Below are 13,085 nucleotides of genomic sequence, written 5' to 3' on the forward strand. Positions count from 1 at the left end.
TACTGTTTTCAATCACTTAAAAGGCAGTAATCCAATTAGATCATCCTCTGTGTAGGAACTGCCATTGCTTTCAGTCCACTTCCAATCCTGACACAAGTAAATCACTTTGATAAGATCCTCTTTTTATTTATTTTTTTCTGAGGAGACTAGCATAAGTAATGATGCCAGTGATAGAGCAAGGACAAAATGACCATAATGGACTTTCTGTAGGAAAGGAAAACATGTGCCATTGTGATTTATTGTGGTACTTGAAAAATATTTTTCCTTGGAATTTCTGGAACAGGCGTACTCTCTAAGCGAAGAGCGTTAGCAAGTATGAATGGGCAAATGGTAAATTCGGACAAAACCTTCATCAAGTAGCAGATTTAAACAACTATGGCTACTTAGATTTCTTAAACAAGAACAGAAGGTCAAAGCCATTTTGGAAATGTGCCTAGGTTGTTTTCCTCTTTGGTATAATGCCACCTACTTACATGGAAATGCGCTTGGAATGTGTAAGGTTGGATCTTCCTTACAAAATACTAAGGCTTATCATGCAGATATGCCTTCCTTCTATTTAAAAATGGTTTGGGTGACTTCAGTGCTTAGTGCTACCAGCGAGGCAGGGGCCTGGCAGACACGTCTAACCTCCCAGAATAGACGTGGCATGAGATGGGTAGTATCTGCAGACTTCCTGCTACGAACTGCCCTCGACTCTGATGCTGAGAGAGCATAGTCAGAGCTGAGTTGTCTCTGGACACGCCTATCTTTGCTCCTGCTTTCAGAAAAAGGGGAGAGCAGCAAATGAGGTGGTCATGTGCGATACAAAGGCTTGTTTGAAAGGAGCTGGGCCACAGGTGTCTCTTTGAACCCAGACTCAGCAGAAATAACTGCAGAGTTTGCATTTTCAAATTTATGAAGAGTGCTGGTCTGATATTCACTGTCTGAGCCCACATCCAGGAAACGCAGTAGAAGTTCACTCTGCTGAAGAAGCTGGTAAACGGTGATCTGCAATGTTAAAAAAACTCAGGCTAAATCTGGCATTTCCAATGTCATGCTACGAGGTAAGACTTTTGTTAAGTAACTTTGGAGAGCCTGTGTGAGAAAGCTGTGATCTGGACAGGAAAAGGCACTGTATTTACCTTGAGGAATTAGGATGCCGCTTAGGATGGTATTGGTACATTAGGTTGTTTCCTTTTACAGAGAAAGCGTGGAGAGCCTTATCCAAAAGCATTCCTATGCCCGATCCCCCATTCGGACCTACGGAGGAGAAGATGAACTTGGAGATGACAGCCAGGCAGCACAAAGCAGAGGTAGGAAAACACTCTCATGATGTAAACTGTGGTAACTCAGTTATGCTTGAGAAAAGCAGGACCACAGGCGGTAGTGTGGTACTTTAAAGCATTTCTCTGGTATGTCTCTCTGCCATGAAGTCATATAATGAAGAAGAATACTTGTTACCTTTTGGATCTTTGGGACATCTGATATGCCCATGGCACTGGTGTGGGTGGTTCAATTCAGGAGGCAGTTCTAGAGACAACTATATAATCTTTGCCATCAGAAGAGAATTAGTTCTGCTTCCTTTTCAAGATGTCTGTGCGCCAGAAAACTTCATTACTGTGGTGATGAGAACAAGTTAACATTCCCCATCTCTTGGCAGGACTTACTAACTGGACTCCACACTACTTGTAAGATACCATGTAGATGTGCTGCTTGCTGCCCCTCCAGACTTCTGTGAACAGAGGACTTAGTCCTAACCATCTTCAACCAGCCTGTCATTAACCCTCTTTGCCTCCTGAAAATTTGATGTTTAATTGTTATCTGTTAGTATCTTAAAGGTGCTGTTCCTGCTGAAGCAATTAGCCCCAAATGCTGTATCAAACAATTTGTCTGTGTTAGCAGTAGCAAAAGTAGTATCAAGACAGATATGTTCTTTGTGGGGATGCTTACTGGAGAAATTGCATGTCATAATTTGCCACTGCAAAGAGATCTCAAACCCTTCCTGTAGGATTGCTGACTAGCATAAACTTGTGTTGCATTATACTTTGCATGCTGACTTTGTGACCTGCCTGATATGCCACAGCCACTTGAGGTAAAGCAGTTCTATCTGTCTTCCGACTGGCAGTGCCCTTGTCTTGTCCTCTAACTTCATACAATGCTGCTAAGATAAGAGCATTATTTCTGGTCATGAGCTCTTCAGACTTGTGCAGGGAAAACACACTTATTTTTAACCATGAGTTGCTCTTCAGCAAAATGTGATTAGGTGGGCTTCTTTTTACACGTCTATTCTAAGAGCAGGTCCTTAGATTACGGAGTTTCTGAAGCAACTCTTCACCTGTTACGATGCCATCCTTTCACATAGTTCTGGGGAATTACCTTGCCTCATGTCAACTTAGATCTTAGGCCAGCTATTGTTGAAGACAGTATTAAATTTTCCATTGCTGGAAGTGCTCAGAGCAAAGCACGCTCTTTTCAAGAATTAAATTTCTCCCCAGTATGATGCCCTCCCTTGGGAGTGACAAAATGAACCAGGTGAACCTCAGTAAGACAGCTGGCCATTAAATCTCTTCAGAAGAGAGTCCTTAGAAAGGTGTCATGGGGGATATACTACTTCATTACAATTAATTTTATGTGTAATAAAAGGGTACAGTTCTGCATTTGCTCGCAATATGGCAAATGAGTAAGTGAGGAAAATTGTGAATCATGGCAAAGAACTTTTTTCTAATCTGGGAGCCATATGCTACCTGGGACATGAGCGCTCTGGGCAACCAGAGACTGCACAGAGGGTAAATCATACTGCTCCTACACATGAGTAACTGGTCCTGCCTTTGCTCTCTCTTTAGGTCTAGCGTCCTTAAATAAGGAAAAGTCTTCCAAGATGCAAGGAGAGAAACAAGGCTCTTACTGAAATTCCATAGATACTTTCATTTCTGCCAATGAATTTTAAAATTACCTTGCATGCAAAACTGATGGATGCTCCCCCATAAAAATAAGAGTTGAGAGCCAAATACATATGCATTGCTGGGTGGTGTGTGTTATAAGATCTTTGAGACCTTGATTGCCTCACAACTACTAATTCCCTTGGTGGCGGCAAAAGTGGTATGTGAGACTTTTTGGAGTACTAAGCTGCAATTAGAGATAAAATCAGTTGGAGCAGGAAAGGATGCTTGAGGAAGTTCCTTGTGAAAATCATTGAATAGTTAGTGTTGACCTTTAAAGGCCATGTAGTGCAAAATCCCATGAGCAGGGACATCTCCAACTAGATCAGGATGCTTAGAGCCCCATTCAACTTGACCTTGCATATTTCCTGGGATGGGACATCTGGCCCCTCTCTGGGCAACCTGTGCCAGTGTTTCACTACCCTCATAGTAAAAAATTACTTCCTTATATTTATTCTAAATCTATCCACTTTCAGTTTAAAGCCTGTACTCCTGTTGTGACAGATCATGCTAAAAAATTTGTTCCCAGCTTTCTCATAGGCCCGCTTTAAGCACTGACAGGATGCAATTGGATGTCCCCAAAGTCTGCCCTTCTCAAGACCCCACAACCCCAATTCTCTTAAGCCTTTCCTTATAGGAGAAGTGTTCCAGCCCTACAGTCATCTCGCAGTTATTCATGAGAAAGAATCACATACCTTATTCTGCATAAAACAAAGAAATAAATAGTAGTGATAGACTTAGTAATTACTTCAGCCTCTCAGAGCATTCTCTGCTCAGTCAATTTCAACCATCTAAAGATGGAAGCAGCTAATCTACAGCACAAGATGTCTAATTCCAAGGGAATTAACAAATAGGAAATATATAAATTTAATGGAAACTCTTTAATGCATAATTTCTCTGTGCCTACATCCACACATAGGATTCTTAGTAGCCACCTGGAACAGAGCCAAATGCAAACCTTCTGGGCAAATCCATATTTGCACCCCGCTTTCCCCAAAGTGCAGTAATACTCAGATACCCTCTGATTTGTCAAGGGTTTTGCTGTGGTCTGTGAGTATTGTGTCATCCTTAGAGGTTGGCGCTGGATCCTGATTTCCCAGCAGTTAGGATTTGGTTCAGTGGTAGGACCAGGATTTGGTTCAAGTTTATTTCCACTGCTAAATTCCCACAATTGCTTTTTCCTGTTACTGGGCTGTTCTACTTGTTCCATTAAGCAGAGGAAAAATAATTCATGATTTGATATATCCCACAAGAGATTTATCATTGAAAAAAACCAAAAAACAACCCAACTATATGCCCTTTTTATTTCTGTTGGTTTTTGCTTAGAGTTTTGGTTTGGGTACGTGGCTGTGATTGGTTACTTTAGTTAATTCTAGTAAGTTTTCCTTGATGGATAGAAGCCTTCATGCTTTCATTCTACAGTTCAGATGAATCTCCTTTCTTGAATCAGATTTATGAAACTAGTACCCGTTACAAAATTTGTTGTCTCAGAAAGTTTTGCAATACTGAATTTAAATTATTTTTTGTCAAATACTCTTGCCAACAAATTTATTTTCTAAAGTAAGAAAGTTGGTCAAGTAAGAAAATGCATAAGAGACAAGAGTTAAATTATTGTTTAAAGAGGAATACAAAGAGTTTATTTATAGCATTTTTTTTGTATTCCCCATTTCTAGAAATCAGACATATGAGATGACCAGATGCATACAGGAACTACAGAAATGAGGGGCAACATAGTCATCAGATTATTTGAAAATGACTATGTATAATTATCCAAACAAATTGTTTCCCCAAAATTTTAAATGAAATAAGTAATTTGTTCTAATTTTAAGAAACCTTTTTTCTTTTTGTTTTTAAGATTCTTCAATCTTCAGGAAAAAGTGTTTTAAAGAGTTGGAAGATTTGTGGAAATAGTTTTTGAGACTTTTCAGATTAAACAAACACAAAATAAAATTACAAACAGAATACTTCCATTTAATCAAAAGTAGATGATTACCTTCAGAGGAAGTTCTGCATCTCTTACTATGAATTAGCGTTATCAGAGTACTGTATAAAGCTGGAAAAACCAATGAATACTTTGACATTTATGTTTTTAGAATTTTTTGTCCTTTATTATGGAAAGAAGCAGGTTGACTGGAAAGATGTAGTGTTGATAGGTTTCACTGGGTTGAAAAAAAAGAGAAAACTTTTAGTGCAAATTATGTTTTTCTGCATTTTTGCCACACAGAAATTTTAGGAAAAAAAGCTCCAAAACAACAGTTCTACTAAGGATCTGTTGCAAAAATCTACCAGTATGTCACCAAAACAGGGATGTAATACAGTGAGCTTCCATTTCAGAGTAGATATTTCAGTGTTTAGTGGCAGAATTACAAGGTGCTTCAGTGTTTAATATCTAAAATGTTCAATGTGTAAACCTGATTTTACTGTTGAAACCACTGCAACCAACTTCTGAAAATGGAAATTTGTCTAAGATGTAGTGATAAAGGACAGCGATCAGCAAATAACATTTTAAAGATGGAAATATTTGGGAAGTATTTCTAATGACAACTGGTCATTGAAACCAGGCTTGCTGTGAAAGACTAATTTTCTCCCTTTTCACTACTTTACCAGCTTTGTGTGTCATAGTGCCAATGTCAGGTATTCTTTCTCTTTGCTTGCAGGGTCAGCCTTTACAACATCTGATAACCTGTCCCTCAGTTCCTGGGTTTCCTCTTCAACCAGTTTCCCAGGATTTCAGCATCCACAGTCTTTGAGTGCCCTGGGTACCAGCACTGCATCCATAGCTACACCCATTCCTCATCCGATCCAAGGATCTCTGCCTCCATACAGCCGCCTGGGAATGCCTCTTACACCCTCTGCTATAGCCAGCTCCATGCAAGGTAGCGGCCCCACTTTCCCATCCTTCCACATGCCAAGGTACCACCATTATTTTCAGCAGGGTCCTTATGCAGCTATCCAGGGACTGCGGCATTCTTCCGCAGTGATGACACCATTTGTATGAGTGGCGTAAGACAAGAGGAACACAAGATTTTAAATGTGCAAGTTTGCTATGAAAAATACAAGGGACCTTCCTGAAAGGCCTGTGGCAGGAGTGCTGAACTCATAACAAACCAGCTAAGAAAATACTTTGTGGATCTAGATTCCTCTTTTGAGGGATCACAAGAAGAGAGCGTGCAGCTTGGAGCTGCTCACAGATCTATGTGTAACACAGCCAAAATGGATTCCAAAGTCCACAGGATCTTTGGTCGCATGCAGCTTGTTCCAAAGGTGCATTATACCTAGTGGAAAGAGATTATCTTTAAGCAGCAGTGTACAAACTAATTGTTTATAGGTCTTTTTTCATATGCTAGATGAATTCTAAAAGAGGCAATACTCTTACTCACCTTCATCTCTTCTTGTGACTGATGAGTATCTAAACAGAAAAATGTATTGCTATAACTTTGAGCATGTTTTAGGCTATCTCAACATACATTTGCTGAAAACAGGACAAAGTGGAGAAGACCACTGTCCTTTTCAAGACTGGCATATATTCACCAAAACCAGTATTTCTTAGTTGCTACTATAATCACAAAGAGAATGTTAATAACAAGTCTTTCTTTCTTTCTTTGTTTCTTTCACAAAACACTTATTGGTTCCAAAAAAAAGAACTGTGTTACAGGACTGTAGTAGTAATAATGTATTCTGTCCTTCAGTCTAAAAGGAAGTTTGTACTATATCCAAGGAGCAGCAACTTAACTGTTGGTTAAGGTATAATGAAGAAAAATATTGATTTGGAAAAATCTGTTACTTAAACTTAGAAACCCAAGATTTCAAATTTTAAAGCAGTGCTTGTTTGCTACTGTGTGTGCCACTGAAGACCTGTTTCCAGCTGCACATGTGTACCAAGTTAACCTGATTTCAGGCTAGACCAGTCTATAGACTCTCTGAATCAAACAATAATTAAGGGACTGGTATGAATGGCATTGGAGTATCTTTCCACTTGTTCTGATTTTGTTGAGTTTGGTCATGGCTGTTACTATATAAGCTCCTTGGCCAGGAAAATGAAGGTTGTACTACCAGTTTTTTCATGTCCCACTAGAATGGTGGAGTTCCCTTGGGAAAATAACAGTACACAACTTTACACCAATTTTTTTTAAAATTCATGTCTGACTTGTTTTCAGTTAGTATTTGGGGCTCTCATTCAAGGTACTCCCCTTTTTCTAGTAGGTTGTGTCTGATGCAATGGAAGAGCTATAGAGGCATAAGAAAATAATGACATTGTCTGCAGAGAGCTAACATGAATCCTTTGCACTGCTGGAAACAGTAGTAGTGTGATCTTGGCTTTCTGTGTGGCAGGAGCTGGGATCCCAATGTAAATGATAAGCTGACATAAAGTTTGTGTCGAGTTGCATCCAAGCTGCAGGTGATACATCTACTGACAAAAAAGAACTAGCATATATAATCTCATATATTACAGATCTCTTTAGAGCTGGAACACAACACAGACTTATTTCCCTCTATTGTCTTCAACTTTTGACCATTCTGTGTTGGTGTCATGTGGTAAAAAGCAGAGTGCAGTACATTGAGTCACATATTCCCATCTCTGCAAAGTGCAAGGCAAGGCACGGCACATGCATCCCACAGAAAAAAACCATCATTATGTATTTTCCAGTATTTTCCAAAATCTTCTCAAGTTGGCCATTTCAATCACCTTTTCAACCAAGTTATCTGCAATATCACCCTAATTCCCCATCAACCACTGTTGGACCTGCTGATGAAAAATTACCTTGGCCAATTTGCAACTCCTGTGCTCTGTATGTAAATAAAAATGAAAAATTATATACAATTTAGACCTTCTAAAAGGAGTTCCATAAATTAATATAACAGGCCACGCTCTGCAGTATTTAAATGGCTCAGAATCAGACACTGAATTTGTCTTGGTGCACCCAAATATTAGATTTTGCTGTGGGCTATCAGATTCACAGGAAATGTGCATGTTGCAAGACTGTGCCTACTTATAACTGGTTTTGATATAAACCCCCTAATTTCATGAATTTAGGGGATACTGACCCTACAAGAATGTAATTCTTCAAGTACACATTACTCTACAGAAACAGTAATTACAGAAGAGGTTTGGAAGAAAGTTTTTTCTTCAGTTTTTTAAATTTCTGTCAGAGTTGTATGAAGTTGTATGAAGACCCTACGATGACATGCACTGCGGAGAAATTCTGTTTCTTTTATCTGACTCCTTCTGCAGCTTCATTAACTTATCTGGAGCTGCAGGGGATATGGTTAGGTTCAGAATTCAAGCCAGTAGTTTTACTGCTGATACTTCCATCAGGAAAGGGTCAAATGAGTAGACAACTTTTACATAACTCCAGAAACAAGTTCGAAAGAGGTGGGCTGATTTAGGCATGGTCAAAATGTGACATAAAGGCTGCTCATACACGACCTTCCTTCATGAAGCAAATTCAGAGTAATAAACAGCACAATCTTGTCAGCCCAGTCCCAGTCCCTGCTCTAGGAACACCAATATTTGGCATGCAGAAATGCCACTGATACTGTTTCAGAGAAAATTCTCCAGGCTCTTTCTGGAGAATGAAACAGGATTTTGACAACTTCATTTACAAAAATTATTAAATGAAAGAAATGTGCTTTCCACTACAAATGAAGCGTGATTCATATCTGAAATAAAATGGCAGTGGGCTGTCTCAATATAAAAACATGATAAAGCCAACTTCTCATCCAAGTTCTCTCCGATGAATTTCGCATTACAGATGATGCAGAACTATCTGTCAAAATCCACAGCCTGATTTTTACACTCAGACCAAGTCTCTCAGTGGGCTTATCCCTCCTTGAGCTGCTCTTTGATGGTTTAATTCCTTTGCAGAAGAAACCCATTGGGTTCCTCACTAATGCAGAATCACAGGCAGGTCCCAAGCAAGGGAATGAAGGCAGCTTGTGACAGATTTGACCAGGAATGAGATCAGTAGGTATGTCCATTCCTCACTTCCTCTTCTTTGCTCTCACAGTCCTATCTAAAAAACCTGTTGCATAGATTTGAGGTTGAAGGGATTAAGTTCATTGAGGCCACAAGATGTCCAGTGAAGAGGTCTTACCACCTCACAATGTTCCTGCTCCTTGTCCCTCTCACCTTCCTGTGGGCCTGGGGAGGAATGGGAGTGATGCCAGGAATAAAATTCCTGCCCAACTGAAGTCAAATGTAAATTTATTGGCTGTAATGGGGGCAGAACTTCATTTCACATTGTCATCTAAAAATAAAGTCTGACAGTAAGAACAGTGACTTAAGTGACAACAATAATATAGGAACAGTACAGAAAATATTAAAACCCAAGTACAAATCAGCTTTAGCACTGAACTTACAACAGGAAGAAAATGAATGCAAATTTGTAATTACTTGGTTAAAGAGTGAAATCACTTTTTCTAAAAAAATAAAGAAAAAAACCCTAAATTATCTCCATCACTTTGACAATAACGCAGTAATTTATTTAAGGCCTTGCTATACTGCTGTCAAAATTGTATCACTTCCAAGACAGAACATCTGTTGTTGGTAAATGGGCTAGGAATGCCAAATATAATCTAGAATTTATTTTCCAAATACAATTCACATTGTATATCCCATGAGAAGCGTTCTTCACCTTTATGAGTTTTGTTCTTGGCTCAGAAAAATGGAGCTGGTTTATGCTGTTTGATTTTGTTTGGTGGGTTTTTTGTTTTGTTTTGTGGGGTTTTTTGTTTGTTTGTTTGGGGGGGTTGGGTTTTTTTGGTGTTTTTTTTTGTTTGTTTTGGTTGGTTGGTTGGTTGGTTTTGGTTTTTTTGGAGGAGAGAGATGTTTGCTTTTTTTTAAGAAGGGTGGAGAGAACATGCCTGAATATGCTTTTTAAAGAGAATGATAAGATTTTCCTTGGAAGTGTTCCAAGTATTTTTGTGTTTTTCCTGAATTACCATTTAATCCATAGATCATCAATACCCTCCAGTCTTTAATCCAACAAAAGCATCCCATATATTAAGAAAACTGATTTGGATGTATCTGTCTGAATATTTTTTCTTCTACTTTTGGAGTCCTGAGAATCTAAACATAAAACCTCCCATTTTTAATTTATTTCTTTGGTTTGCAGCGTTGCTTTATACAGCCTGAGGAATTGTAAAAGATAGCAAATCAATGCCACTGGGTTTCAGTCATACTGTTCTGGGTGTAAACTGAATAACAAGCATAGACCAAGTAGATAGAGTTCCTAATGGAAATGTTTCCTTCATGAGTCCAAGGATGGTGAGTTGTATGTTAGCTAACATGCTTGGTACCACAGTCTTCAGAATGCAATTCCAGAATTTCTCACAGACAGTTTTACCCATTGAGGCCGGGACACTGCATGAATATGTTCACATGTAAGAAGATGTTGCCATTTCCAACATCCAGCAAACACTAACTGCCGCTTGAAAAGGAACCTTCTTTAATTGAAAAGCATTTGGGCTGGCAACTTGATTATGTAGTAAATCTTTTTATATGTGTGCACTATACAGAAACAGAAATACCAGTGAAAATTTTTGCAAAAACTTGGGACAATTTCCAAAAGTGTAAGTCAATATAAATTGTGGTAATTTACTCCTACATAAAGGTAAAAGCAACAGTGAGATCAGCGTAACGCTTATGGCTTCTCGTCTTGAAGAAGTTGTGGCCACAATGCGTATACTTATCATCTGCAGGGGGATGACACTCACTGCAAGATTAATTTTGGTTTTAGTGAGATTTTATTCTCACTATTCTTTACAGAGCATTTTTTGCTGCAGGAGATGTGGTTTCTTTACTATCTATCTACTTGCTGGCCAGAGGATTTATGTATTACTCTGTAATCAAATGTCCTTGCATATAATCTCTAGATTATCAAATGACAATTTCTTTTTCTTTATTTTATCTTTTTAAGAAAAAACTAGGCAGTGAATTAAATAAGCTCTGAAGTAACATTTTATGATAGTTTAAGGACAAAAAATACAGTTTGCTGTATTTTACCTTTAGCACATTTAAACAATCTTTTTTTTGTTTTTAATTGTGCCTTCAGAAACATGAGGAAGGATTTAGTTTAAAAATAAGGAAGGTAAAAAAACTGGATGTAGCCTCTTTAACAGAATGTACCACAGTTCTTCTGTTTGCTGTGTTGACTTTGTTGTTTATAATGCATTGCGTGAGCACATTCACCATGTACCGAAGTGTGTGTTTGTGTGTATGGGGTGGGGGCAGAGGGAAATCTTTTTATGGAAAAAAAAGTTGTGAACATAAACTATGAAACAACATCTAATGAAAAGTTTCTTTTTAAGTGCAATATATTTATTTCTGCTAGAAATATAATATCAACATTATGTAATATTTGAAGCATTAAATGTTATTTGTAAACAGCTTAAAATTATATATATATCACAAAAACTGTACAGAAGTGCAAATGTGTGGATATTCCATTTCTTTCATTAAAATATTGGGTGTTTTGATATATCATTCTTATTTAGACAAATCTTTCTTCTGCCTTTTTTTTTTTTTTTTTTTTTCCCCCCCTTTTTTTTTTTTTTCTTCCCTCTAACCAAGTTGCTGAGGGCAGTGCAACCAGTGACAGATGTTTCTGAGAGTACACAAAATTTTTTAGGGCTGCTCACCTACAAAAGGTGGTCTAAGTCTTTGATTCATATGGAGTGACAGTCATACTGTAGTTAAATACAACTGTAGTTTGCATGGAGTTACAAAAATTATTTCATTTCCAAAATGCTTTGCAATCATATTCATAAAAATTCCTGGGTTTACCAGCAGAACCCAATTAAATAGCTGAAATATGGGATTCTTAGGATCCCCAACATAGTAAGTGCGGACCTAGAAAACACCGTATAAGAAGAGAGTAGAATTAGGTCTCTTAAGTCAGGAGAAGTGAAGAATGCAATGAAGGGAGGAGTAAAATCTTCTCCATAAACACTGCAGGCTATTTATTTAAAAGGATTTTATTTCAATTATAATAGCATATATTAAAGAAAGAGAGAGTTACCTGAGACTCTCTCTAAGGTATGCAAAGAGGAAAGATAGTGACACACAGTACAGGATTAGCTAGAGAGTATAAGGAGCAATACCTATCATTCAAGGTCTTTTAGAACAGGTTGAACATGCACTACTCAAGAATGATGTGATTAAAGCTAATCTTGCCTTAGGGCAATCAAATGATCTCTTGAGGTGCTTCCAAGCTTCCTACAAGAGCCATCCCTTAAAGCAGCTTCTGACAAAATTGTCATGTTGCTCCAAAAGTTTTTGTTATACACCCATAGTTTATCTTGTCCCCAAACTGAGATCAGTTACCGGGTCTTTTGCAACTGGGTCACAAGATCCCTGGTTTGCAAAGAAGCTCAACGGGGTGGAAAAGCTGTGAGGTCCCAAGGAACAGAAGAGGAAGTATCATCTTGGTTTGCGAATGTAAGCAAGGAGATAACAGCCTCAGGTAATTCAAATCTACCTCTGACTATGCTAAATTGCAGCCATACATTTATGTATCTCATTAATGTTTGGAATGTATGAAAATTAGGATAGATCACTGAGTTGGTAACTTGTATGATGCCCTTTGTCTCTGTATTATATTTTTATGGCATCTTGGTAGCAAAACACCTGCATTCTCTCATGGATATTCAGTGCTGTGAGTCTTTGGCTTAACCTCAGGCTAAAGGGGCTTTCTTGATTACAAGCAACACCAAGCACGTGCATTGGCACTTTCCTGAATCAGAGCTATTGGCTGTACACTGGTTCAAGACACAGTTATGCCAATGGCCCCATTGAAACCAGCAGGCTTGCTTGCGTAAAGTTAAATCAGTGCTTAAGCGCTGCAGTGGCTCTGCTTTGCAGAATCAAGACCTTTGGGAACGAGTTGTCTGTGCAACAAACACCTCTATAATCGGAGCCTTTATTTGCTATTTTCCAAAGAGAAACACGGGGATTGAACAAAATGAAGATTCTGAACTGTCTCCCAGTAGTTTATGTCTTCATAAATTTTGAAGAGACTGATGAGTATTCATGATGACTGTAGGTTGCCTTGTGTATCACATTTAGAAAAAAGATTTATATCCAAATTATCTGTCTTGGAGATAAGCAGTGCAGAAAACAAATTATTTGAGAATGTTATTTTCTAAACTTCCTGTCCAGGAGCACAC

The 13,085-nt window shown here is 38.3% G+C and overlaps 1 protein-coding gene across 1 annotated transcript in view; it reads left to right on the forward strand.

Moving 5' to 3' along the window:
* TBX20 (T-box transcription factor 20) overlaps window positions 1–9,633 on the forward strand; it is a 38,078-nt gene extending 28,445 nt beyond the window's left edge. Inside the window, exons 7-8 of the mRNA XM_040076040.2 lie at window positions 1,183–1,292; window positions 5,576–9,633. Coding sequence (XP_039931974.1) covers window positions 1,183–1,292; window positions 5,576–5,916 — 451 coding nt within the window. The 3' untranslated portion in view covers window positions 5,917–9,633. The remainder of the gene's footprint in view (window positions 1–1,182; window positions 1,293–5,575) is intronic.
* The last annotated feature ends 3,452 nt before the right edge of the window (window positions 9,634–13,085 follow it).

Source organism: Hirundo rustica, chromosome 1 (assembly GCF_015227805.2).
Source record: "Hirundo rustica isolate bHirRus1 chromosome 1, bHirRus1.pri.v3, whole genome shotgun sequence".
NCBI classification, from domain to species: Eukaryota; Metazoa; Chordata; class Aves; order Passeriformes; family Hirundinidae; genus Hirundo; species Hirundo rustica.